Below are 26587 nucleotides of genomic sequence, written 5' to 3' on the forward strand. Positions count from 1 at the left end.
TTTTACTTCCTTTCTCCAAACTTTAATTCCTAGTCCAAATTTTTCTTTGGTGTACTTTACTGCTTGGTCAATGTACAGATTGAATAACATTGTTATAGGTTACAGCCCTGTCTCACTTCCTTCTCAACCACTGTTTCTCCTTCATGCCCCTTGACTCTTATACCTGCCATCTGGTTTCTGTACAAATTGTAAATAGCCTTTTGCTCCCTGTATTTTACCCCTGCCACCTTTAGAATTTGAAAGAGAGTGTTCCAATCAACACTGTCAAAAGCTTTCTCTAAGTCTACAAATGCTATAAATGTGTGTTTGCCTTTCCGTAACCTATCTTCTAAGGTAAGTGGTAAGGTCAGCATTACCTCACATGTTCCTGCATTTCTCCAGAATCCATATTAATCTTCTATGAGATCAGGTTCTACCAGTTTTTTATTTCCCCTGTAAGGAATTCGTATTAGTATTTTGCAACCATGACATATTAAAATTATAGTTTTGTAATTTGTACACCTAGCAGCAACTGATTTCTTTGGAATTGGAATTGTTAATTCTTCTTGAAGTCTGAGGGTATTTTGCCTGTCTCTCACACCTTGCACACTAGATGGAAGAGTTTTGTCATGGCTGGCTCTCCCAAGGCTACCAGTAGTTCTGACGGAATATCCTTTACTCCTGGGGCCTTGTGACTGAGACATCCCAGAGCTCTGTCAAATTCTTCTCACAATATCATATCTCACATCTCATCTTCATCTATGTTCTCTTGCCTTTCTATGATGTTGCCTTCACATTCATCTCCCTTGTATAGACCCTCTATATGCTCCTTCCACCTTTCAGCTTTCTCTTCTTTGCTTGGGATTTGTCTTCCATCTGAGCACTTGATATTCATACAACTGCTTCTCTTTTCCACAAAGGCCTCTTTAATTTTCATGTAGGTGGTATCTGTCTTTCCCCTAGTGAAGTATGCTTCTAAATCCTTACATTTGTCGCCTAACCATTCCTGCTTAGCCATTTTGCACTTCCTGTCACTCTCATTTTATAAATGTTTGTATTCCCTTTTGCATACTTCATTTGCTGCATTTTTAAATTTCCTCCTTTTGTCAGTTAAATTTAATATTTCTTGTGTTATCCATGGATTTCTACAAGGCCTTGTCTTTTTACCTATTTGATCCTCTGCTGCCTTCACTATTTCATCTCTTACAGCTACCTATTTTTCTTCTATTATATTCCTTTCCCCTTTTCTGGTCAACCATTGTCTAATGCTCCCTCTGAAACTCCCAAAAAACTCTGGTCCTTTCAGTTTATCCAGGTCCCATCTTCTTAATTTCCTATCTTTTTCCAGTTTTTCAGTTTTAATCTACAGTTCATAATAAATAAATTGTGGTCAGAGTCAACATCTGGCCCTGGAATGGCCTTACAGTTTAAAATTTGGTTCTGAAATCTGTCTTACTATTATATAATCAATCTGAAGCCTCCCGGTATCTCCAGGTCTCTTCCATATGTACAACCTTCTTTTATGACACTTAAACCCAGTGTGAGCAAAGATTAAAATATGCTCTGTCCAAAATTCTACCAGGTGGCTTCCTCTTTCATTCCTTTCTCCTATTCCATATTCACCAACTATTCCTTCTCTTCCTTTTCCTACTCTCTTATTCCAGTTCACCACCCCAACTAAATTTTCGTTTCTTTTAACTATCTTAATTTCTTTTATTCATCACACATTTCTTCAATCTCTTCATCATCTGTGAAGCTGGTTGGCATGCAAACTTATACTACTGTGGTAGGTGTGGGCTTCATGTCTATAATAATGCATTCACTCTGCTCTTCATAGCAGCTTACCCAGTCCTCTTTTCTTATTCATTATTAAACCCTCCTGCCTTATCCCCATTTGACTTCGTATTTATACCCATGTATTCACTTGACCAGAAGTCCTATTGCTCCTACCACTGAATGTCACTAATTTCCACTATATCTAACTTCAACTCATCCATTTCCCTTTTTAAATTTTCCAGCCTATCTGCCTGATTAAGAGAACTTACATTCCACACTTGGATCCTTAGAACACCAGTTTTGTTTCTCTTAATGATGACATCCTCCTGAGTAGTCCCTACCTGGAGATCTGAATGGAGGACTATTTTACCTCAAGAATATTTTATGCAAGAGGACACCATCATCATTTGACCATAGCATAGAGCTGCATGCCCATGGGAAAAATTACAGCTGTAGTTTCCACTTGCTTTCGACTGTTCACATTATGATCACAGCAAGGCCATTTACATTGATCAGTCAATCATCCAGACTGTTGCCTCTGCCACTACTGAAAAAGCTGCTGACTCCCTTCAGAAACCACACAATTGTTTGACCTCTCAATAGGTACCCCTCCATTGTGATTGCACCTATGGTACAGCAATCAGTATTGCTGTGGGATGCAGGCCACCACACCAACAGCAAGGTCTGTGGTTAATGGTGGGTTATGAAATGAAATGAAAAGAAATGCTCTCAAATGGGTGTTATTCCTCTTGTGCAAAAAATTAATAAGAACATTATGAAATGAATGTTCTTATTAATTTTTTGCAAAAGATGGATAACAACCAATCAAGAGCATTTCTTTGCATATGTGGTACACCATCAAAAAGCATTAATAGTCAGTGATATGTATAGTGTATATAAAATAAAATTTTATTACTAGTGTTTGGGATGCTTGATGACTCATGTGACATGAATATAGGTAAATGTGATATAATCTAAATTAAATACAGATAATTGATGTAAAAAATAAAGAACAAACATAATAAGAAACACCATAAGAAACTTGACCAACAGTATTAAAGAAAGAGAAAAATGTGGGAAGTTTTCTGCATACCTCAAGTTCAAAAATATCAGCAAATACCACAGCTCAGAGCTGAGTCAAGCTGCATATAAACTGATGTGTAACTACTGACCAGCTTTCTGTATCGTCAAGGGCATTACTAAGCTATCAGTAAACATGAATTGACACTTTATAGTTTGGATTAGACTGATAACTCACATTACTCTGGTTCAGAGAATACTTTAACTTTCAGGTTTCTTGATCTCTTCTTGCTTGTCCTTCTGATATACTCATCTTCACTGACAAGTCCATATCCAAGACATACGAGATACAATAACTGCCACCAACATTTTAATTTACATGATAATATCATTATTGATTTGATGAGAATTTAAGATCAATAATAACATAAGGATAAGAAGACAAGCATGTTTATGGCAAGGCTATTGGGGCAAGCAGATAGAAAAATGGCAAAGGCATTTAAGAGGAAGAAGAGGTGATGAAGTCTAATTACATATGACACATGTAATGTCACACAACAGTTGAGGTACCTGCTTAAGACAAATGGTAGAAAAGTTTTGAATTCCTAACCTTTAAATATTTTTAAATTCTGCAGGACGGGTGTGATATTACATCATATTCCTCATCTAACAATTTTCCTGAATCTTCCACTTCTGTGAAGACTGTCACAAGTTACACATCCTTGCCTTGTCTTGCTTTGCATCCTCCTGAGACAAAGGTGGATTCTTCTTAACTTGGGTCCAGTGCGATCCATATCTAACATCCCTCTAACTTGCTGTAACCATTTCACACACATACACACACACACACACACACACACACACACACACACACACACACACACACACACACAAAAAAAGAAAAATACTGGATCTACCCTCTTATTATATTATCATCTTTATTTTATTAATTTTTCATTGTTGTATTCACTGATTCATGTGAAATTATGTTTGAACAAGATAGAAAATGATTCTTACTCTCAAAGTGTTGACAAGGTCCATGTTAACATTGATAGGTGCTGTGCTCAGCTGAACCTCTTCTAAATCCTTAAATATCAAGTACAGCTGTGCCATTTTACGAAAATTTATCATTTCTCCATCCAAAGTATCTGGCAGTGCCACATGTAAGGCGATCATGTCTTTGAGATGTATTCCTCTGCAAAATATTACAACCAGTGAGCATGCATCAGAGGACTCTCTAACAAGTAAATTTTATGGAACAGAAATACTCACAGGATTGGTATCCTGAAACCACAACATTCATGCAGCAACTTTCTATAATTGCTAAAATTGTTTGTGGAAGACAACAGATCTGTCATTTCAGTCAGCGACTTTTTACTTTCGGTGGGTATGCAGGCCATTGTCTTTGATAAACGAGCCAATACACTGTGACTGACACTTCCAACAACAGCCATCAATGAATTAAAATTTTGCAGTTCTAATAGTTTCTGTAACAAATTAAACCAAATATGAATTACAGGCCAAGAAAATGATGAAAACATGCAAAGATAAAGTATTTTTATATCTTAAAAAAGAATGTCAGCTGTTTTCTTTTTTGAACTTCTTTTTTTTTGTAATTGAATTGTCTTCATTCTGTTTTTCATTTGATCACAGAAGCATCCAAGTCAGATCACTCCAGTAGTGTACCATTTGAAATAAACAAAAATGCTTACCAAACCAAATTTGAACATTTTGCTGCCTATAAATGTGTACATTTGAATGATTAAAGCCATCCATTTGAGTTAACATAAATTGCGTAAATCGAAGCAAATGTCTGGTAGGCATCTATTTCTATAAACCACCTTCCAAACGATCTCTGTAGGAGATTAGTAGTGTGGAGTCATGCTTTGAGAAAACTGTGAGGGTTACCTAGCCAGTCTATCATTAAAAAAATTTATTTTATTGTTAATCTTTCATTTTAATATTCTTCTGTAATGTTCAAGTACAGTTCATGTTGGCCTAAGTGTCAAGTGGCATTGTTCTCCCTTGCTCTGGCTTTCCCACAGCAATGATGTGATTCCTTTCATACCCCTTTTTTCTTGGACTTCATTGTGACATCAAAAGTAGTGTCTTCTTATGACTGCCAAGACTGGCTAAGACTTCACAATCCAATCTGGACATGCCTACCCGTATTCTGAACAAAGAATGAACTTCCTTTTTGTTCATGGAAATATCTTATAATTCAACAGTCCCTAACAGTTGCCTACACCATATCTATCCTGACCAGGCCCCTCTGCATCTACATAAACTGGTGTCAGAAGTGGGATCTCCCACCTTTTGGTCTACACCCAAAGACCATAGTTTCATCATGATAAGATCTGCCATAATTAATGTGTCAGAAGCTAGCTGGCTGGCAATGGAATAGATAGGGCAGTTGTGCTGTGTCCATACACAGTGCATTTTCAAGCTCTTTCTGTTGCTCACTGTGTTGCCAGCGGTATTTTGGTGCATCACTGTGGGCTGACTATGGTATCAGTATATTCTGCTCCATCAAACACAGGTAGCGGGCTGCTAGATGCTGTGAGACAGTCATCCAGCTCACTTCCATCTTGGGGACCGTGCCTTGTCACAAGAACCAGAAGCATCTCACCGCATTGCTACCACATCAGCATCGAGATGACTATTGTAACTGTTGCTAAAACACTACTTAAAGCTGTGACCATTTCATCTGGGGGTGATGAATATGCAGCAGCCATCAGAGAAATGAGTGGTATTTTTATGTTGGTGTCATTTAGGTAAGAAGTCTGTTGCTGTACTTATCCTATGTTTCAAGATACTCCACTACCTACTCTCAAATGAATAATTGAAGATCCACATAAAGCTTTGCAGGATCAGATAGTGGCTGTTGCCCTCAAAAATTTTGAACTGCAGGAACAAATGCAAGCAAAACAAGAGCCTCTATCTGATCAAAAAGTATACTTAAGCATTCAGGTGTCTTTTAATGAGGCAAATACATATGACAATTCCTTTCTTTGCCTCACCATCAATTTTGTTACTTTCACCCTGCAAGAGTTCACGCTCTTCAGTATGCCTATATTATTTCACATTCAGGCAGCAGTTGGCAAGCTATCTGAGAGTACCTCGCAGACATGTGACAACAGACTACTAAAGAAATGGAAAATCAAGGATATGGTGGTTTGGTTCACATGACTGAAGTTTTCAAAATACAAAGCACTCTCAGCAATGCCTTTTAATCTCTGTGATATCAGTGGGTTAGAGCAGGTTTAGGTAGGTGAAACAGATGTGACACAACATCTTGTATTGGTGAAACAGGAAAGCACCACAGACTGAGAAAGTTAATAATTATCATGAATATTGTAAAACGTTCATGTTTCTGGTGAATTTGGTGCTATTTCTTCACACACAACTGATCTACTTAGGCAAATGTTGCATTACAGGTATCAGATGCTGTGCTGTAAGAATCACAAGTACATGTTCTCCCCTTCTACAGTAGTGCGCCACCTTACCCCTCCCCTCCTGCTATATGAGTGTGCTCTCCCTCCTCCTCCTGCTTCTCTTTGGGCCCACTATCATGGATTAATGGCACTGAGCAAGATGGCGCACCAGTTAGCACACTGGATGCACATTCAAGAGGATGACAGTTCAAACCCACATCTGGCCATCCTGATTTAGGTTTTCCATGGTTTCCCTAAACTGCTTCAGGCAAATGCTGGGTATGATTCCTTTGAAAGGGCATTATCGACTTTCTTCCACATCCTTCCCTTATCTGAAGGGACCGATGAACTTACTGTTTGGTCCACTTCCCCCAAATCAATCAACCAACCAATGGATTAGTGGCCTATCACAGCCTCCTATCCAGCCTCAGTTTATCTTGCCTACACGTGGCTGTTGTTGAAATATGAGGAGTCTTGCACTGTGCTCTGTGGCACATTGCTGATTTTTATCACCAACAGTTTCACTCTGTCTCTTCACTACTAGCCATACTACTGATAGGAGTGACTGAGATTTTTATGTAAACAAGGTTACTGGAAGCACTTTGGTCCCCCCTCTGGAGGTTCTCCCTGAACTTAATCCTTCTGATACTCAAAATGAATAAAATTTGCCTCATTGATAAACTTATTAATTCTTCCCAGCATTCAGTTTTCACCCATGTGGGTCTCTTTCTTTAGTATATAAGACAACTTCAGGTGACTGTAAAACCTGTTTAATTTTACATTTTTTGTGTGTAATATAAGCATTATTTTATGTTAATGTTTGTTTTTCTGTGGTAGAGTTCAAAATTTATTCTTTTGGACTCCACATCATTATTTCAATTTTATCACAGCATGAATTTAAGTGAGCAGCCTCTACTGAAGAGGTTTTCAATACTGCTATGTGCAAGAAATCAGATGTACACATGTCAATGGCACAACTTTATTGAATGTTCTAGGTTCCTGATGACTACCTGAATGCCACTGGTGACTTAAGGCTGCATTGTAGCCATCCTACTGCTCAATGCAAGTTTCATATTTTATTAGAGAACCAATGGTTGATGTTATGTGTTATGAGTTAGATATACTCTGAATTTCATTTATTCAGGTTAACTTACCTACGTGGAGGGGTTTTGTTAACATTAAATGACTGCTTCTCTTAGGCTGAGTCACAGTAGTTATATTTAAAAGTAATTTTCATGCATTCTGATTCTATAATGATCCCTGAGTCATGTGACACTGCATTTTTTGTATTTTGTACTGTTTAATTTTTATAAACTCATTGTAGTTTGGGTTAGCTTCATGAAAAGGTTAACTCTGACATTGAATAATGGCCTGTCCCCAGGCAAGTTATAATGTCTGTGTTCTATGAAGTTCTGGGATAGCAGCTGGAACATGTTGACTTCTTGCCACAATATTTTGGCAGGCAACTGTCGAGGCATCTTCAGGTGAGTGTCCACCACTGGAGACTACTAATTCATCGTGTCAGCTTTATAGCAAAAATTAGCATGCTTGTTTCAGTTATCCTTTGTACTTTGCCAATTTTGATGTAGACATCCTCAAAGACATCAGGTCTATTTGTTGCTATTAGATCCAATACATTTCCATCATGAATTGGATTCCTAACTATCTGTTCTAGGTAGTTTTCTGACAATGCATTTAGTAAAGTTTCACAGGATGTCTTACCATGCCCACCATTAACAACATTATAATTTTCTCAGTTAATTATTGGATGATTTAAGTTTTCATTGATGATTGCAATATGACTGGGTAACTTACATACAAGTGGACCAAGGGTTTCTCTAAAGTTTTCGGTTACATCAGGAGACAGGTCTGATGGGTGACAGAAAGAATCAATTATCATTTTATGTCCACCCCTATTACTGAGCCTTGTCCAAACAGTCTCACATACAGCTTCAATTACTACCCCAGTGGATTTCAGTTCCTTGCCTACTGTGACAAGTACACCACATCCATTTCCCATTTCCTATCCTTTTGAAATATGATTAAATTTTCCCCAAAAATTTCACTGTCATCAATTTCAGGTTTCAACCAGCTTTCTGTAACTAGTGTTATGCAAGCTTCACTGCTTTTCATGAAAGGTTCAAACTCCTGCACTTTCTTGTGAATACTCTGGCAGTTAACCATTAGGATTTTAATACTTTCACTCATGGGAGGTAACTTTGAATCTCACAATGATACTGCTGGGTTTCCTACAACTGTCATTATCTGGACTGGATGGGAAGTCGCCTAATCTAAAAAACCCTTGTGTGCACCCTTCACACAGTTAGCTACCTGAGTAGCAGCCTCTGATGTGTAGTGCACACCTGATCCATTTCGGGGGCCCAACAGTTCTCAACCCTGTGTTGCAAGTCCAGGAAGACACAGCCTAGTTTGTCAAAGAACTTTGGAAGTCTCTGGTTCAGTCCTTCCACTTGACTCAGAACCAAAGGACCATGATCAGTTCTGGGGACAATGCTGCAAACTGTGAGCTTCTTGAAATTCCATGTGCAAGGCTGGTCTTCTCAACCTTCTCTGCCAGTCACTGGATTGGCCCAAGAATGACCTCAAGCCCATGTGACAGGCATTATTTGTTCCAGCGCACATCACAATATGCAGTTGGTTGCACAATGTTCCCTCAATGGCTGCTGGAATAGTCTCATCAACAAATTGAATGAGGCCCCCACACATACACACTGAGTGCACCTGGTGTCCTTTCCTGTCCCTAGCTGCCATTTCCCTAGGGGATACCATCATTCACCATACATTCGAACTGCCAACGGTTAATAGACCCCTGCCCTTTTGGATTTGTCTTCTCCAGACAATACAGGTTTTCCCAAAACAGGTGAAGTGAGTCCCACTGATTCAATTTCAGTGAAAGGCAGCACCCCATAATTGATGGTTGGGGTGATCTGTACAACACCCTGAGTCCTCCCTGGTCCCCGTCCTACCCTGTACAGGATGCCTAGATCCATCATTGACATGCCACTCACAGTCAGGTAGATGAGTAATGACAGATACTGTACTTTCTGCAGAGGAGACAGGATCCATGGGAGAGGATAGTACTTGAGGTACCTCTGGTACAGGTATCACAGGTACACAACTCTCGACAGCTCTTCCAACACACCAATTCATAGCAGCTGCCAATCATTTGACAGAAGTCAGGGTGATTTCCAGCTGCTTATGAACATCAACTAACTCATCCTCTTTTCAGGAACAGCATTCACAGTGGGGCTGCATTTTGTTGGAGCAATCTATTGCAAGGCAGTAAACAAATAACTTTAAATTAAGCTCACTGATTATCTTTTAATCTGTTGAGCTACAAAGTTGCTAATTCCCTGTACTAATTGAAGCAAAAACACAAAATGAGATTCCTATTAAGGTAACACAAAAATCTGTGGAAAAAACTACTTGTTTCCTAAAATGTTTTGAGGTTAATTATAGTTGTTAGAAAACTCAAAAACAAAGTTAATTTATGATAAATGCAGATATTATATAGGGCTACTCCTCTTTAAGGGAAAACAAGGTGTAACACAACATGTTAGAAAATGTGCTATGGTAACTAAATCACAGATGCCAATTTGCTACAAATTGCTCATACATTATGCAAAGGACAATGGCAGCTTCTGAAAATTCTCAGAAACGCATCTTTATTTGTGTGGATATGCAATGAAGTTCAGGGGGTGATGTATTCTTCAGCACAACTGTGAACCACGAATACTGATTCACTACAAAATAAATAATGTATGCAAAACACTAGTAGTGGTAACTTACAAAAATATTTTTTTGTTAGTGTCCGAAAAGTCTCAGACTAACTTTATGACAGATTCTGTGGGGCTGGAGACAAAGTGCGTTTTACACTGGGCATTTTACACTGGAGTGGGTTCACCAGATTTTACTATATTTCTTGTTATGTCATAAAAGGCACTGACAGGGTGTACACAGGGACAAGCAAAAAATATTCCTGGATTTTTTTTCCAGTTTTCTCAGCTAAAAATACTCTTTTTCTCAGGTGAAAATACACTTTTTACATGTTAAGTGACAGCATATATTCCCTTGAACTGTAAAACTCATCAGTCCTTTGAATGGTTAAGGTTTAGAACTCTCTGGAACTTTTTTTTTTTTTTTTTAAAAAAAGCGTTTTGGAAAGAGCTTTGATGTGGAGCAACACATAAGCTCCATATTTTCACATTAAAAAAGTATAAATTCGAGTTCCACTGCACACATTAGTTTCTGAAGCATTGAAATTGAAATCACAATGTGCTTTTGTAAGCCAATAATAGCTCATGTCATGTGATCCCACCAGTTGATGACAGCAGATATTCAGATTACAGGAAGTGTGTTGTAGTCAGCCAATAGCAACATCACTACTCAGTAGTGTGAACACAAAAATAGGAAAAGTTAATGGTTTATACAGTGAGGATCAAAGAATCATCCGATTTTTAAAAAATCATAACTATTATGTTATTTCAGATAGTGTGTGAACTGTTGGCTTTCACACAGTTCCTGCTAGATAGCAGCAGTGTGCACCAACTTGAGTTGTAGTAAAAATGGTGTCAGGACAACAAAAAGCATTTTGTGTTCTATGTTTTGTGCAATGCGAGTCAGTAATAGCTATTCAGCATGATTTTCATACTAGGTATGGTGTGGATCCTCCTACAGCACAGTGTATTAGACAATGGCATGAATAATTCCAAGAAACAGGTTGTTTGTGTAAAGGCAAATTGCTGGGCCATCCATGAGTGTCTGACACAAATCTCGAACGGATCCACCTTAGTTTCACAAGCAGTCAGCAGAAATCCATTCATCGTACAGCTCGACAGCTCAATATGCCCTGATGTCCATGTGGCATGTGTTGCATCGAAGTTTAACACATGAAATCATACAAAATTCAGCTAGTGAAAACTCTTTATAAACATAACAAACAACAATGTGTGGAGCTCTGTAATTTTGTTCTTGGCAAGATGGAGGATGCCAGTTTTCCTCCACTTTTAGTGTTTAGTGATGAGGCAACATTCCATTTAAGTGGAAAGGTGAACCATCATAATGTGAGAATGTGGGGTACGGAATAGCCAAATGAAGTTGTGCAACATGAGAGGGACTCTCCAAAATTTGATGTGTTTCATGCAGTTTCACGGGAAAAGGTGTATGGTCCATTTTTCTTTGCCAAGAACACTGTTACAAGAAGCACATATCTCGATATGCTTGAGAACTTTCTTTTCCCATGGTTGGAAACTAATTCAAATAACTTCATTTACCAGCAGGATGGGGCATCACCATTCTGGCCACTGGAAGTGTGAGAATTTTTAAATAAGAGGACTGCTGAGCAATGGATTGGTCACAATTGACCAAATGATTCAGCTTTACATTACTGGCCTCCAAGGTCACCAGACCTGACTGTATGTGATTATTTCAGCAGACTCTGTTTATGTGCCTCCATTACCAACAACAATGAGTGAACTGAGACATCACATAACAGCAGCTGTGGAAGCTGTAATTCAAGACACCCTTGCTGCAGTGTGGGAACAATTTGAATACCACATTGGCATATGCCATGCATTGCAAGAAGGGCACATCGAACACTTATGAAAAGGTACAAAAAAAAAAAAAAAAAAAAATAAAAACCCATTTTGAATGTCCCATTCATCAAAAGACAAAATTAATTCTATATGTTTATTAGTTTCAGAAATATAGACTTGCCAAATCAGGTGATTCTTTTTGGTACACCCTTTATGTAGTGTAATTGGAAGAAATGCTAAGCTTGCACATGTGATATTGGCATTGACATTGGTAGAATACTGGGGAAGAGCAATCGGTCTACAAATAAGACTGCTCACAAATCACTCGTGCAACACTTCTAGAATATTACTTAAGTGTATGGGATCCATAGCACATATGACTAACAGCAGATATTGAACATATACAGAGAAGGGCAGCACGAATGGTCACAGGTTTGTGTAATCTGTGGGAATGTGATATTGAAGACTCTTGAAGATGGATGTAAACTATCCTGAGTAATTTTACTAATAAAATTTCAAGAACCAGCTTTAAATGATTATTCTAAGGACATACTACAAGTCCCTGTATCATGAGGATAAGGTTACATTAATTACTGCACGCACAGTGACATTCAAACAGTTATTCTTCCCGTACTCCACATGTGAATGGAACAGAAAGAAACCCTAACAACTGGTACAATGGAATGTACCCTCTGCCAAATTACAAAAAAAATTAATGAGAAATAGAACAATGAAAAATTCCTGGAATTCTATAAAAATCTCGGGTTTCTCCTGGATGAAAAAATTCCGGGTATTTCCCAGAGTTCCTGTTTGTCCTGGGGTGTATAATTTCCATTAACACCACAGTCATTAGTTACACACCAAATTAAGTGACAATTACTTATTTTAACATTCTGTTGGAGAATCTTGTTCCTGTCCTTACTGATGTTTATTCATGGTATAAACAGCCTGGGCCAGCCTGGAAATCCAGAAAAACACAGGTTTTTTTTTTTTCATCTGGGAGGAAACCAGGTGAACCCTAGGATTTTTTTTAGAATTCCAGGAATTTTTCATTGTTCTATTTTTCAGTTAATTTTTTGTAATTTTGACTGGTAAGGACTGATACCATAACAAAGAATTTTACTGTACTGCACTATTGCAGAATAGTGCTGCAGCAATAAAATGTAAACAAGAGGAAAAAACTAAAATAAAACTTAGGTTACAAAAGAAATGTGCCATTTTTTTCTGCACCAAGAGCGACACCTGGAAGAAGGGAATATAAGCAATGCTCCTGGTAGCCTCGGTCGCACAGATCAGCACTGGATCATGGACGTTTGTTATCAGTGACGTGTGTCAACTTCCCTGAACAGTTCACATATCAAGGACTCTAAATTATACTGCAAGTCACCACTCATTTGCATCTACTACTTGTAAATCTCCAAAGTTAGGTATTGTCAATTGCTTTCTAGAAATAAAACTACTAATGTTATTTGTTTGAATTTTTTATAGCATTCTGAGAACACTGCATTCTGTAGGCACCCTATTAGCGAAAAGTGGGCATGACCCCACAACTGGCGAAGAGTCGTCAACCAAACTATGTGCCAACGGCCATAGCCATTTTTTTTAAGGTGCCTTAATTCTCTCTTGTCTTTACTTTGCAGGGGTGCATATAATAACTTTAACAGTTTGTCATTTTGCTAATATGTGTTTTCAGGTGGGCATTTTGTCTGCTTGTTGAATTTTTGTCTTCCAACATTACCCCCCCCCCCCCCCCCCCCCCTCCCTCACTTCAGGTGCCACACCTGCGAGCATTAGATCATTAGATGCCACAAAGCTAATTCAGATGCTTCAGTTTCAGGCAAACCAGATTTCTACCCTGCTCAATACGATGCAGCAGCTACTGGCAAATGCCGCGTGCCTGCCAGAACAATTACCACCTACCACAGCGGCTATAGCACCTTTGCAACAATTTTGTGAACAGGAAGAGGAATGGCTCGAGTGGCTCTCACAGTCTGAGACACATTTACTCACCCATAATGTACCAAGTACTGTGAAACTTCCTTATCTATTATCAACACTAGGAAGTGCAGTGTTCAGATTAATTCAGAAACTCTTTCCTAACATCACTTCGAGTGAACTGTCATATGACGCAGTGATAGACTCACTAACAAACTATTATGACCAACAAGTGAATGTGGTAGCAACTAGGGATTCATTCTTTAATTGCAAAAAACAGTCAGAACAAACTTATCGTGAGTGAGTAACAGATTTGCAGGATACAACAAGAAAATGCAAATTCAAATGTGCTTGCAATGCTTTATATTCAGATGTAATGTTGCACAATGTTATCGTGTACAATGTGCCTGATGTCAAAATCAGTGAACAAATTTTGAAACAGTCTAATTCATCATTTCAGCAGGTAGTGCAAATATTATATCAGTATGATTCCAGTGCCTTGTTGGCTCATACATTTGAGCAGCCAACTATTTGTTGGGTTGTGTCCCATTCCACACAGGTGGTGCACGCTAGCCATGCCAAGTAAACAATTGTTGATGCTGCATAAGCAGTTCGCTAAACAGGTGGCTACACAGACAAATTGAATTAAGCCTTGTCCTTGCTGTTATACATGACACAAATGCCAAGACAGCCCCTCCCAACTAGCTCAGTGTTACACTTATGGACGGAAAGGACATGTGCAATCTGTATGTTTGCAATGGAACAAACATCAGAATTCAGTCCACTCACAAAAATCTCATCACAAGGCCCATGTCATTAATGCAGTATATTCCAAGTCTGCAACTAGCAAGCATACAGTTTCATTGGTGATACATCAGTCAAACAAACTTTTTGTTCATTTGCTTATTTGTGGGAAACATGGAAAATTTCAGTTGGACAGGGGTGCCTCTGTCACAGTGCTAAATCGTCGCACATATGAACTGTTAGGCTCCCCACACCTGTCTAAAAATAGCACGCAACTGATGGCTTATAATGGACGAGACATTCTCGTTCTCGGAACATGTACTTTGCCTCCCATGTATTGCTCACATGTGCGAACAGTGACTTTTACAGTGCTACAATCACACGGTTGTGAGAACATATTTGATCTTGATTCTTTTGACTTGTTTGGCTTTAACATTCAGGACAATGTGTTGTGAGTGTCTGCCTTCAATGCCAAAGACAGTGTAGCTAGCTTGCTAAAAGAATTCCCGGAACTCTTTTCTGAAGGTTTAGGCAAAGCTAACAGTTTTGTTGCAATATTACTCTGAAAAACAATGCTCAGCCGAAATTTTGCTAGGCCAGAATGGTTCCCATTGCATTACAAGACGAAGTCATGGCTGAACTTAAAGAATTGCAAGATAGTGGAGTTATTGCACCCATATCAGCTTGTCAATGGGCAAGTCCACTGGTTTTGCTCCCCAAATGTTCAGGTCGCATTCGCCTCTGTATTGATTTTACGTTTACAGTCAACACACAAACTGTAATTGATACTTATCCATTGCCACGCCCAGAGGATCTCATGGACAAATGAGGCACTGGATGCTACTTTTCAAAATTTGATTTGTGTGACAAGTATCTTCAGATACCGCTCAATGAAGAATCTAAAACAGTGTGTGTAGTAAATACTCATTTGGGCTGTTTTTAAATATTTGCATTTGCCTTTTGGCAGTGCTTCTGCACCCACCATTTTCCAACAATATTTGGAACAGCTCACTGCACAAGTGCCAAACTGTTCAAACTATTTGGACAATATTGTAATAGCAGATCATACACCTCAAGAATACATTGCAAATTTGCGTGCTTTGTTTTGTGTGTTATCTGATGTAGGACTAAAGTGTTGACTGGACAAGTGTGATTTTTTTAAACCCAAATTGCAGTATCTTGGTCACATCATAAACAGTCAAGGTGTACATCATCAGCAATCGCATTTGTTAGCCACATGAGATATGCTGGTTCCTTGCAATATCACAGAATTTCAGTCAGTTTTAGGGAAAATGAACTATTATATTCAGTTCGTACCGAATTCTGCACAAATTTCAGCTCCATTGCATCACTTGCATCACAAGAATGTCCCCTTTGTTTGGACAGATGAGTGCCAAGTAGCTTTTCAAAAACTTAAAGATGCATTTCTCAGTGATAAATGCTTAGTTTACTCTGATCCTGAAAAACCAGTTTTATTGCAAGTTGATGCTTCCTCCTACAGAATCGATGCAGTGCTTTCACACAGAATTGGTGATAAAGAGAGACCTACTGCTTTTGCATTAAAAGTGTTGTCCAAAGCTCAGTGTAACTATTCACAAATTGAAAAAGAGGCTTTGGCTATTGTGTACGGCATCACAAAATTCCATCACTATTTGTATGGCACAAAATTCTATTTAGTAATGGATCACAAGCCTTTGCAGTCCTTGTTTTATCCAATGAAACTGGTTCCTGTACAAACTGCCCAAAAATTGTAAAGATGGGCTTTGTTGTTGTCTCAATACCAGTATAAGATTGTGTATCATTGTGTATCATCCAACTGCTGAACATGGTATTGCGGATACACTTTCATGTCTTCTGATTGGCCCTGATACAGACTTTGACACTTTTGTTGTCACATTGATGCTCAGGATTCAAATTGCTTCAGTCTTTTCTGCTGGACTATAAGAAAATTGCATAGGCCATGGAAGCTGATCCACATTTCAACATTTTCTCAAATACATTTGCACATTGTGGCCTCGTTCTTTGCATAGGATAAAGAACTCTGCAGTGTGCTGGTACTTTGCACATTGGCACAGCCTCACTGTACAAAAAGGTGTGATTCTTGTACAAAATGACAGTGGACAGTCACATGTGTTGATCCCTAAAGCTTTTCACAAAGAAGTGTTGCAGTTACTTCACCAGGGACACTGGGGGATTGTTTGTATGAAGTAGTTAGTGCATCGACACTGTACTTGGCAGGGTATAGATGCCCAAATAGAACAGATGATGTCACAATGCGATGTGTGTACAGAAAATCAGCCCACTCTACTACAAAAGCTCTCTACTTGGCCTAAGTCACAATCGCCATGGCAACATGTGCACATGGACTTTGCGGGGCCCTTTTGGAACACTTGTTGGTTAATTGTGGTTGACTCATACAGAAAGTTTCCTTTTGCTATGCCAATGAACTCAACAACATCAAATAGCACAATTCAGGTGTTGTCACTGATCTTTTGCCTAGAAGGTTTACCTGAAGTAATAGTGTCAGACAACGGTCCTCATTTCACGTCAAATGAATTTGAAACGTTCTGTGAATGCAATGGCATACAGCATCTAACTAATGCACCGTTCCATCCACAGTCATGGTGAAGTGGAACATTTTGTCAGAACATTCAAGCAGCAGGTGGCCAAACTTCTCTCTGCTCACACCAGGAATCAAGCATTGCAACTGTTTCTCACTTCGTATAATTTGCACCCATGAGATGGACCACTGCCGGCAGAATTGCTTCATGGCTGCTGCCACCACACACTTCTCCACCTGCTTCACCCTCCTCAGCATCCAGTGCTGCAGGAAGGCCGCAAGTATCACTTTGCTACACATGATATTGTCTTTTACAGAGCTTTTAGTGGAAACAGATGATGGGTGCAAGGTGAGATAGCCCGTTGACTTCACGCTTGCATGTTTCTTGTTTCAGGTCCAGATGGTTTGCAGTGACACCATCAAAACCGACTTCACCTCTGTCATGTACATGATAATCTTTCAGTCCCTCTTCCCCCAGATTCATGGGTCCAGAGGACTGTGCGGCCACAGCAGCCACCAGAGGGTGTCAACACGACACTGCGGGACGACCCCATGGAGATGGAGCCTTCACCTCCTCCGCCTCCTCACAGCCTACCAATGGAGCTGGAACCACTCACACTGCAGCAGTCACTGCCTTAATGTAGTTCATGACAGCAGGAGGTAGACGTGTACCCTTTTGGTCATTTTCTGGGGGATGTTTCCGCCAGAGAATAGACCAGATGGTGGAATACGGCTGGGAGCTGGACGTCCTCTGCAGCCACAGCTTCCAGCTCATCAGAGCATCCAAGCTCCTGCATCCCCCGCTGTGATCACACTCCAGACACAACAACGGTCCATTGCTTTGGGAGGGAGGAATCTTCTGGCGTAACCACAAGCACTGGAACAAAGACACAGTATGCAAGACCAAAGAAAGCGATGAAGAAACGTCACCCAATGGTGTGCGGAATTGGACTATGCCACGCCAAGTGCAACACCTGGAAGAAGGGAATATAAGCAATGCTCCTGCTAGCCTCGACTGCACAGATCAGCACCAGATTGTGGGTGTTAGTTATCAGTGACATGTCAACTTGCCTGAACAGTTCACATATCAAGGACTCTAAATAATATTGCAAGTCTCCCCTCATTTTTGACTACTACTGGTAAATCTCCAAAGTTAAGTATTATCAGTAGCTTTCTAGAAATAAAACTTCTAATGTTATTTGTTTGAATTGTTGTATAGTAATCCGAGAATGCTGCATCCTGTAGGTACCCTATTAGCGACAAGTGCACAAGAGCCCACAGTTTCATTGGCTTTAGGGCAAATACTTCATAACAACAAACTGCTTTTGATGAGTATGACATCACAACTGTTTACATCATTTGAGCAGTTGACCGTGGGCTCACGCACATGCACAGTTGAGTTGCATATCAGCAGTACTTTCTCCCACTTCTGGCTACTGTTAACTGTATCAGCAGTAGCAATAAACAGCCAGATCCTACCCAAAAAAAATTTTTGGCACACCCAAGTTGTTAGATTCATGCATGCGCAGGGCAGTCTGGGTTGTAGTGCAGAGGGGTAGTCTCCATGAACCTGTGTTTACATTTAGTGAATTTTGTTGTTTCCACTTTGTTTAAATGGAAAGAAAACAGATTTCTGTAGCCGGAAGCTATCAAGTAAATTAAAATACATTCACATAGTTATGGAAAGTTAAAAATGTTATTAGTTTGTTTTCTAATTTTATTTTATTTCCATGTTTTTGGCAGTTTCGCATCAATCACCTAGCAGAAAATGAAGTTATTTTTGTACGTTTGCTGAAGAAATTTGGCTTTTATTAATCTTTTCCACAGAGGCAGTCAATTTCTTTGAAACGAAGTGTTTCATTCCACACTACTGGCTAATTTCAACTGTTCACTTAATTTCAAGTGCACTTTTTCATCTTCTGGCACGTATAACATTATGCCATACTAAGAACATAAGATAATACAGTACTGGTACTCCAAGAAAATTTGCATCCCAAAAACCACAATGAAAAGCTTGATATCAGGTTGGGGCCTACTTCATTGTGAATCTGGACATACAAATGTGCACTTTAAGCTGAATTATGAATTTTAGTATGTTTTATGAAGTTCTGATGCTCTTGGAGTATCCTCTGATGTCCTGTTTCTTTTATGATGTAATGTAACATCTCAAAATGCCATATACATATAAACATATGGACTTCTGCATCATTGTACACTCCTGGAAATTGAAATAATAACACCGTGAATTCATTGTCACAGGAAGGGGAAACTTTATTGACACATTCCTGGGGTCAGATACATCACATGATCACACTGACAGAACCACAGGCACATAGACACAGGCAACAGAGCATGCACAATGTCGGCACTAGTACAGTGTATATCCACCTTTCACAGCAATGCAGGCTGCTATTCTCCCATGGAGACGATCGTAGAGATGCTGGATGTAGTCCTGTGGAACGGCTTGCCATGCCATTTCCACCTGGCGCCTCAGTTGGACCAGCGTTCGTGCTGGACGTGCAGACCGCGTGAGACGACGCTTCATCCAGTCCCAAACATGCTCAATGGGGGACAGATCCGGAGATCTTGCTGGCCAGGGTAGTTGACTTACACCTTCTAGAGCACGTTGGGTGGCACGGGATACATGCGGACGTGCATTGTCCTGTTGGAACAGCACGTTCCCTTGCCGGTCTAGGAATGGTAGAACGATGGGTTCGATGACGGTTTGGATGTACCGTGCACTATTCAGTGTCCCCTCGACGATCACCGGTGGTGTACGGCCAGTGTAGGAGATCGCTCCCCACACTATGATGCCGGGTGTTGGCCCTGTGTGCCTCGGTCGTATGCAGTCCTGATTGTGGCGCTCACCTGCACGGCGCCAAACACGCATACGACCATCATTGGCACCAAGGCAGAAGCGACTCTCATCGCTGAAGACGACACGTCTCCATTCGTCCCTCCATTCACGCCTGTCGCGACACCTCTGGAGGCGGGCTGCACGATGTTGGGGCGTGAGCGGAAGACGGCCTAACGGTGTGCAGGACCGTAGCCCAGCTTCATGGAGACGGTTGCGAATGGTCCTCGCCGATACCCCAGGAGCAACAGTGTCCCTAATTTGCTGGGAAGTGGCGGTGCGGTCCCCTACGGCACTGCGTAGGATCCTACGGTCTTTGCGTGCATCCGTGCATTGCTGCGGTCCGGTCCCAGGTCGACGGGCACGTGCACCTTCCGCCGACCACTGGCGACAACATCGATGTACTGTGGAGACCTCACGCCCCACGTGTTGAGCAATTCGGCAGTACGTCCACCCGGCCCCCCGCATGCCCACTATACGCCCTCGCTCAAAGTCCGTCAACTGCACATACGGTTCACGTCCACACTGTTGCGGCATGCTACCAGTGTTAAAGACTGCGATGGAGCTCCGTATGCCACGGCAAACTGGCTGACACTGACGGCGGCGGTGCACAAATGCTGCGCAGCTAGCGCCATTCGACGGCCAACACCACGGTTCCTGGTGTGTCCGCTGTGTCGTGCGTGTGATCATTGCTTGTACAGCCCTCTCGCAGTGTCCGGAGCAAGTATGGTGGTCTGACACAGCGGTGTCAATGTGTTCTTTTTTCCATTTCCAGGAGTGTAGCTGCACTTGTGCCATAATGCCCATTTTCTGGTACTCTGTGGCATTGTCTGTGGTAACTACTGAAAGGAACCTATTTCTAACAGGTCATGGTAAAACTTTGCAAATGGTGGTTTGACAAACATTACTTTAAAAGTAAATTTCCTTTTATGAAAGATGAATTATGTTACGTATATGATGAATTTCTTAAATCACAGAGCATTTGACTCTCACTTAAAACTTAACACTTAGAGGCCCAGCCACTTAGAAGAATTTCAAGCCCAAAAGACTAGATATTTATTAACTTTTCTTGTAGCTTATTAATCTTCAAGACCATCTACATCTATACTCTGCAAACCATTGTGAGTTGCATGGCAGAGGGTACATCCCATTGTACTAGTTATTAGGGTTTCTTCCTATTCCATTCACATACGGAGTGTGGGAAGAATGATTGTTTGAATGCCTCTGTGCATGCAGTAATTATTCTAATCTTAGCCTCAAGTTCCCTATGTGAGTAATACATAGATGGTTGTAGTATATCTTTAGAATAATCATTTTAAGCCGGTTCTTGAAATTTTGTTAATAGAATTTCTTGGGATAGTTTACATCTATTTTCACGAGTCTTCCAGTTCAGTCCTTCAATATCTCTGTGACACACTCATACAGATTAAACAAACCTGTGACAATTCATGCTGCCCTTCTCTGTATACATTCAATATCTGCTGTTAATCCTATGTGATACGGCTCCCATATACTTGAGCAATATTCAAGAAGTAGTCACACAAGTGATTTCTAAGCAATCTTCTTCATAGACTGCACTTCACTACTATTGTACAAAACCCAATACCAATATCATATGTGCAAGCTTGGCTTTTCTTATAGCTACACTATGTATATTAATTTAAAACATTAACTTTTCCTATTTGTGTGTCCATGCTACTGAACAGTGATGTTGCTATTGGTTGACTGCATCATGTGTCCTATGCTCAGAATATCTGCTACTGTCACTTAACATGGAAAAAGTGTATTTTTCACCTAGGAAAAAGAGTATTTTGAACTGAGAAATCTCAATTTTTTTTTGCTTGTCTGCTTATATACACTGTTACATTAATATCTGTAAGTAATATGTTGCCTTAGCTGATCTACGGCTACACCATGTTTTGCATGTCAGAGCATACCATGTGCCACTACTAGCTATTCTCTTTCCTGTTCCAATTGCAAATGGGGTAAGGGAAAAATGACTGTTTATATGCCTCTATGAGCCTTAATTTCTCTTGTCTTCATGGTTCTTATGCAAAAAGTATACATTGGTGGTGGCGGAATCATTCTGTAGTCAGCCGCAAATGACAATTCTCTAAACTTTCTCAATAATGTTTCACCTCCAGAGATTCCCATTTGAGTTCAAGGACCATTTATGCAATACCCACATGTTGATTAAATCTGCTGGTAACAAGTTTAGCAGCATTCTTTTTAATTGCTTTCATGTCTTTTCTTAATTTTGTCTGGTGGTGTTTCCAAACACTTAAATAGTCTTCAAGAATCTACTTTATAGATGAGCTGTACTTTCCAAGTATTCTCTGCATTAACTGAAGTTGTCTATTCATCTTCCATTCTACCAACCTTACAAGCTCATTCCATTTCACATCACTTTGCACCATTATGCTCAGATATTTAATGAAAGTGTCTTTGTCAAGTGGTACACCACCAATGTTTCATTTGAACATTACAAGATGTGCAATAACTTACATATTTCTACATTTAGAGCGAGCTGCCATTCATCACATCAAATATAAATTATGTATAAGGCACTCAACAATGACACTTTCCTTTACAGCACAGTGTAATCAGCAAACAGCTGCAGATTGCTGCTGACCCTATTCATCAGTCCATTTATGTATATAGAAAAGAGTAGCAATCCTATTGCACACCCCTGGGGCACTCCTGATGATACACTTGTTTCTGATGAATGCTCAGTGTCTAGAATAATATACTGCATTCTACTACTTAAGAAGTCTTCAGACCAATCACATGGCTGAGAACCTTTTTCATATGCTCAGACCTACCTTAAAACAATGCAGTGGGGAACTGTCACACCTGCTTTCTGGGAATCTAGGAATGTAGAATCTGCCTGTTGCCCTTTGTCCATGGCTCACAGGATATTGTGCATGAAAAGGGCAAGCTAAGTTTTGCTTGAGTGATACGTTACAAATCCGTGTTGATTTGCAGACAGAAGATTTTCTGCCTCAAGATAATTTATTATATTTGAACTTGCATTATGTACAAGTAATTTTGCAGCAAACTGATGATAAGGATATTGGTCTGTAATTTTTTAAGTCAGTTCTTTTGCCCTTCTTATATTCAGGAGCCGCCTGACTTTTTTCCCAGTCAACTGGGATTTTGAATTGGATGAGAGATTAGTGATAAATGCAAGCTAAGCAAGGGGCCAATGCTGAACAGTACTCTCTGTAAAACCAAACTGGGATTCCATAAGGGTCTGGTGACTTATTTGCTGTCAGCCTTTTCAGTTGCTTCTTAATGCCAGGGATTCCTATTTATATGTCCTCCTTATAGGTTTCTGTGCAGGTGGTCGAATGATAATACAGGTATATCTCTATGACAGTCCTATGTAAATGATTTTTTGAACTGAAATTTAAAACTTCAGCTTTCTTTTTGCTGTCTTTTAATGCCACACTAAACAGGGTTATGAGTGACTAAATAAAAATTTTTGACCCACTTAGTAGCAAATTTATATAGGATTTGAATTTTCTTGGGTTCTTGACAAGTCTTTTGTTAATGTATGATGATGGAGGTTGTTGCATGCTTCATGCATCAATCTTTTTGTAGATGCATGAATTCTTACTACCTTTTGCCTGTCAGTGTTCCTGCATTCTTTTTTGAACAGAGTGTGCAGTAATATCTGTTTCCTCAGCATTTTCAGAATTTTGTTAGTAAAACACATTGGTATTTTTTCATACTTAATACTTACTTGGCACATACTTGGAACATACTTAATAATTTACAATCAGTTTAAAATTTGCCCATAGTTCCTTTATGTTCATCATATTGGAACTAAATGATATCCTTTCAATGTCCAAACCAAACGTGGTGGTGCAATGTTTAGCACAATGGACTTGCATTTGGGAGGATGGCAGTTCGAATCTGCATTTGGCCATCCAGACTTAGGTTTTCCATGACTTCCCTCAATCCTTGCAGACAAATGCTGGAATGGTTCATTCAAAATTGTGCAGCTGATTTCCTTCCCCATCCTTAACAGAAACAATCCGAACTTGTGCTCCATCACTAACGGCCTCATTGTCAAACCCTCATCTTCCTTCCCTCCTTTCTTGCTTATCTGTTCTTTCCAGCATAAAAACTCTCCTAGCCTCCTTGATGGGTTATTTATTAACAGTAGTAAACATTGCTGCTACGATGATGTCATGATCAATAATCCCCCGTCTCTATACTGACATTGTCAATAAGGTCAGGTCTGTTTGTAGCTAGAAGGTCTAAGTTATTTTCAGTGGGTTTGTGTTGTTGAAGTAGCTGCTCAAGACTGTTTTGTACACAATCTGATTTCACTCTCTGCATGTTGACTGGTGAGCATTCATCGGAGCACCTCAAATTATGACACAGTCTAAAAAAAATCAGATGCTCCCCACAATCACTGTGCTTTCCATGTAGCTGGCCCAGAAATTTGCAGCCAAGACTGTCAGAGAATTGATGGAGCCCCTGGTTGAGATCCTCCACTTGGCTTTAAACCAAGTGACCCCAATCAATAATGGGTACGGCACTGCAAGTTCTAAGCTCTGGTTGCATCCCTCAAAGCCACCATTCTTAATCATTTCTGCCAGCCACTCACATGGACTGATGATGGTCTCAAAACCCAAGTGACAGGAATCATTGGTGCCAACATGAGCTACAATTTGAAGATGATGCCATGCTGCTCTCTATAACTGTTGGTAAGACCTTCTCCTCATCTCACTTACCTGGTGTACATTGATCATCTTTCTAGTCCTAAATGCTATTTCCCTAAGGGCCTCCATCATAATGTGCTCAACATTGGAGCTCCCACAAACAAACCAAGACCCCCTCCCCTCCCCTCCCTCCCCCCTCCCCTCATACCTCCCACTATGTGCCCGATTGGACCCTGCCGAAGGAGTAGCTTCTGTGTAAAGTTATTTTTTGTCATTACTGGCAAGTTCTCATCATTAACAAAGTGATGTTATTCTACAGTTTTTATTTTAAATCTTGCTAAATGAATTTTGTTTTCTAAAATGGTTGTAATGCCATAGTTCCATCACGCTTAAAAGTTATTTGACTTTGTTAGTGTTACTTGTTTGATATGTTTATATACTGAATCCCCAATCTGGAGAAAATAGAGCTGGGAGGCATAATTGTAATATCTCCGTTGCATAGAATTACTGTAAAATATATCTCATGCATTCAACCCAGTGTTAGTTTTGGTAGAACACCCTTTACAGTTTCCATTGTTTATTCTTAAATATATTACAGTATCTGTTTGCCTTCTTACATACAAGAAATGAGTTAAACTATGATGTGAATTAACATTTGATAGTTGCAAATCTCAATGAGTCTAATAGAAAAGGTAATTTATGAGGCTTTCTGACATGTCATATAACTGATTCATTGTCAGGTGGCCAGCAAAGCAAAATGGTGAAACTCACATTATATTTTGGCATTAACTCATTCTTCCATCATCAGGAGAGCTGATGTACTGGGAGGCACCACAATTCTGAGGATGCTTTATAGTTTTTCCACATCTGTGCTGCTCCATCCAATACATCAGATCACCTAATGATGGCAGCACCATATATCGCCAAAATATTATCTGAGTTCTACAATTTGAGCTTGCTTGACATCAAGGAGCCATTTACTTCTGTAACATAATAATTCTTGAACAGTTAAACTACTTTAAATTACCAACAGCAAATGAAAAAGAACTTTTTGCACCTTTGCAACCTCAATGAACTTCACCATGACTTCAGCTCTTTGTAGAGGTGTTGTTCTGCTGAGGACCATGCACTGTATCCATTGAGTAAGTCCATTAAACAAAGCTACAGAGCGTTCCAGTTTTGGGGTCTCCCGAAGAGATCCAGTTTCAGCATATTTTTTGAAATCCGTGAACTGGAATAAAAAATAGGTTTGAGATTATTCATCAAAACTAGTACATAAGGATTTTTTAAAGGAGATACTACAGACGCACAAGTTATGGATATGGCACTGATATATACTGCATGATTTTTTTTTCTTTTTTTCTCCTTTACAGCAGAATAAAGACAAATGTTCACTATCACATGGCAGGCATTATCTTCCAAGTATTTCAAGTTAGTACTCATACTTAATATTATCATGATATATGTTTTTTAAGTAAGTACCATTTTGAAATATAAATAAAACAAGTAGGCTTTTCTCAGCAGTGTTATCTTTACATGAAAACCTGTACTTTAATCTACTTTTCTACATAGTTGGTTGGTTGGTTGGTTTGGGGAAGGAGACCAGACAGCGTGGTCATCGGTCTCATCGGATTAGGAAAGGATGGGGAAGGAAGTCAGCCGTGCCCTTTCAGAGGAACCATCCTGGCATTTGCCTGGAGTGATTTAGGGAAATCACGGAAAACCTAAATCAGGATGGCCGGACGCGGGATTGAACCGTTGTCCTTCCGAATGCGAGTCCAGTGTCTAACCACTGCGCCACCTCGCTCGGTTGTTCTACATAATTCCCACCAGTATTAAGGGACTCATCATACTGTACAACCAGCTTTTGAATACCACCTCATAGAAATCTGTCACTTGATTAGACAAACATTGCAAAATGGTCATTTTGATATTTTCATTATTGTCATGGCTCTGTGCACCCAAATGCTTGTTCAAGTGTAGGGACACATGGAAGCCACTGGGTACTACTTTGGGGCTGTATGGAGGGTGATCAAGTTGTTACCAGCCAAATGATA

At 39.8% G+C, this 26587-nt stretch overlaps 1 protein-coding gene across 4 annotated transcripts in view; it reads right to left on the minus strand.

The window, feature by feature from the left end:
* Positions 1 to 26587, minus strand: part of LOC124613906 (ras guanyl-releasing protein 3-like) — a 423950-nt gene that overhangs the window by 51361 nt on the left and 346002 nt on the right. For all 4 annotated transcript variants that reach the window (XM_047142653.1, XM_047142656.1, XM_047142655.1 and 1 more), the window contains exons 6-8: positions 25588 to 25761; positions 4048 to 4262; positions 3793 to 3970 (exon numbers count right to left, since the gene is read on the minus strand). In XM_047142653.1, coding sequence (XP_046998609.1) covers positions 3793 to 3970; positions 4048 to 4262; positions 25588 to 25761 — 567 coding nt within the window. The remainder of the gene's footprint in view (positions 1 to 3792; positions 3971 to 4047; positions 4263 to 25587; positions 25762 to 26587) is intronic.

The sequence above is a fragment of the Schistocerca americana genome, chromosome 4 (assembly GCF_021461395.2).
Source record: "Schistocerca americana isolate TAMUIC-IGC-003095 chromosome 4, iqSchAmer2.1, whole genome shotgun sequence".
Classification (NCBI taxonomy): Eukaryota; Metazoa; Arthropoda; class Insecta; order Orthoptera; family Acrididae; genus Schistocerca; species Schistocerca americana.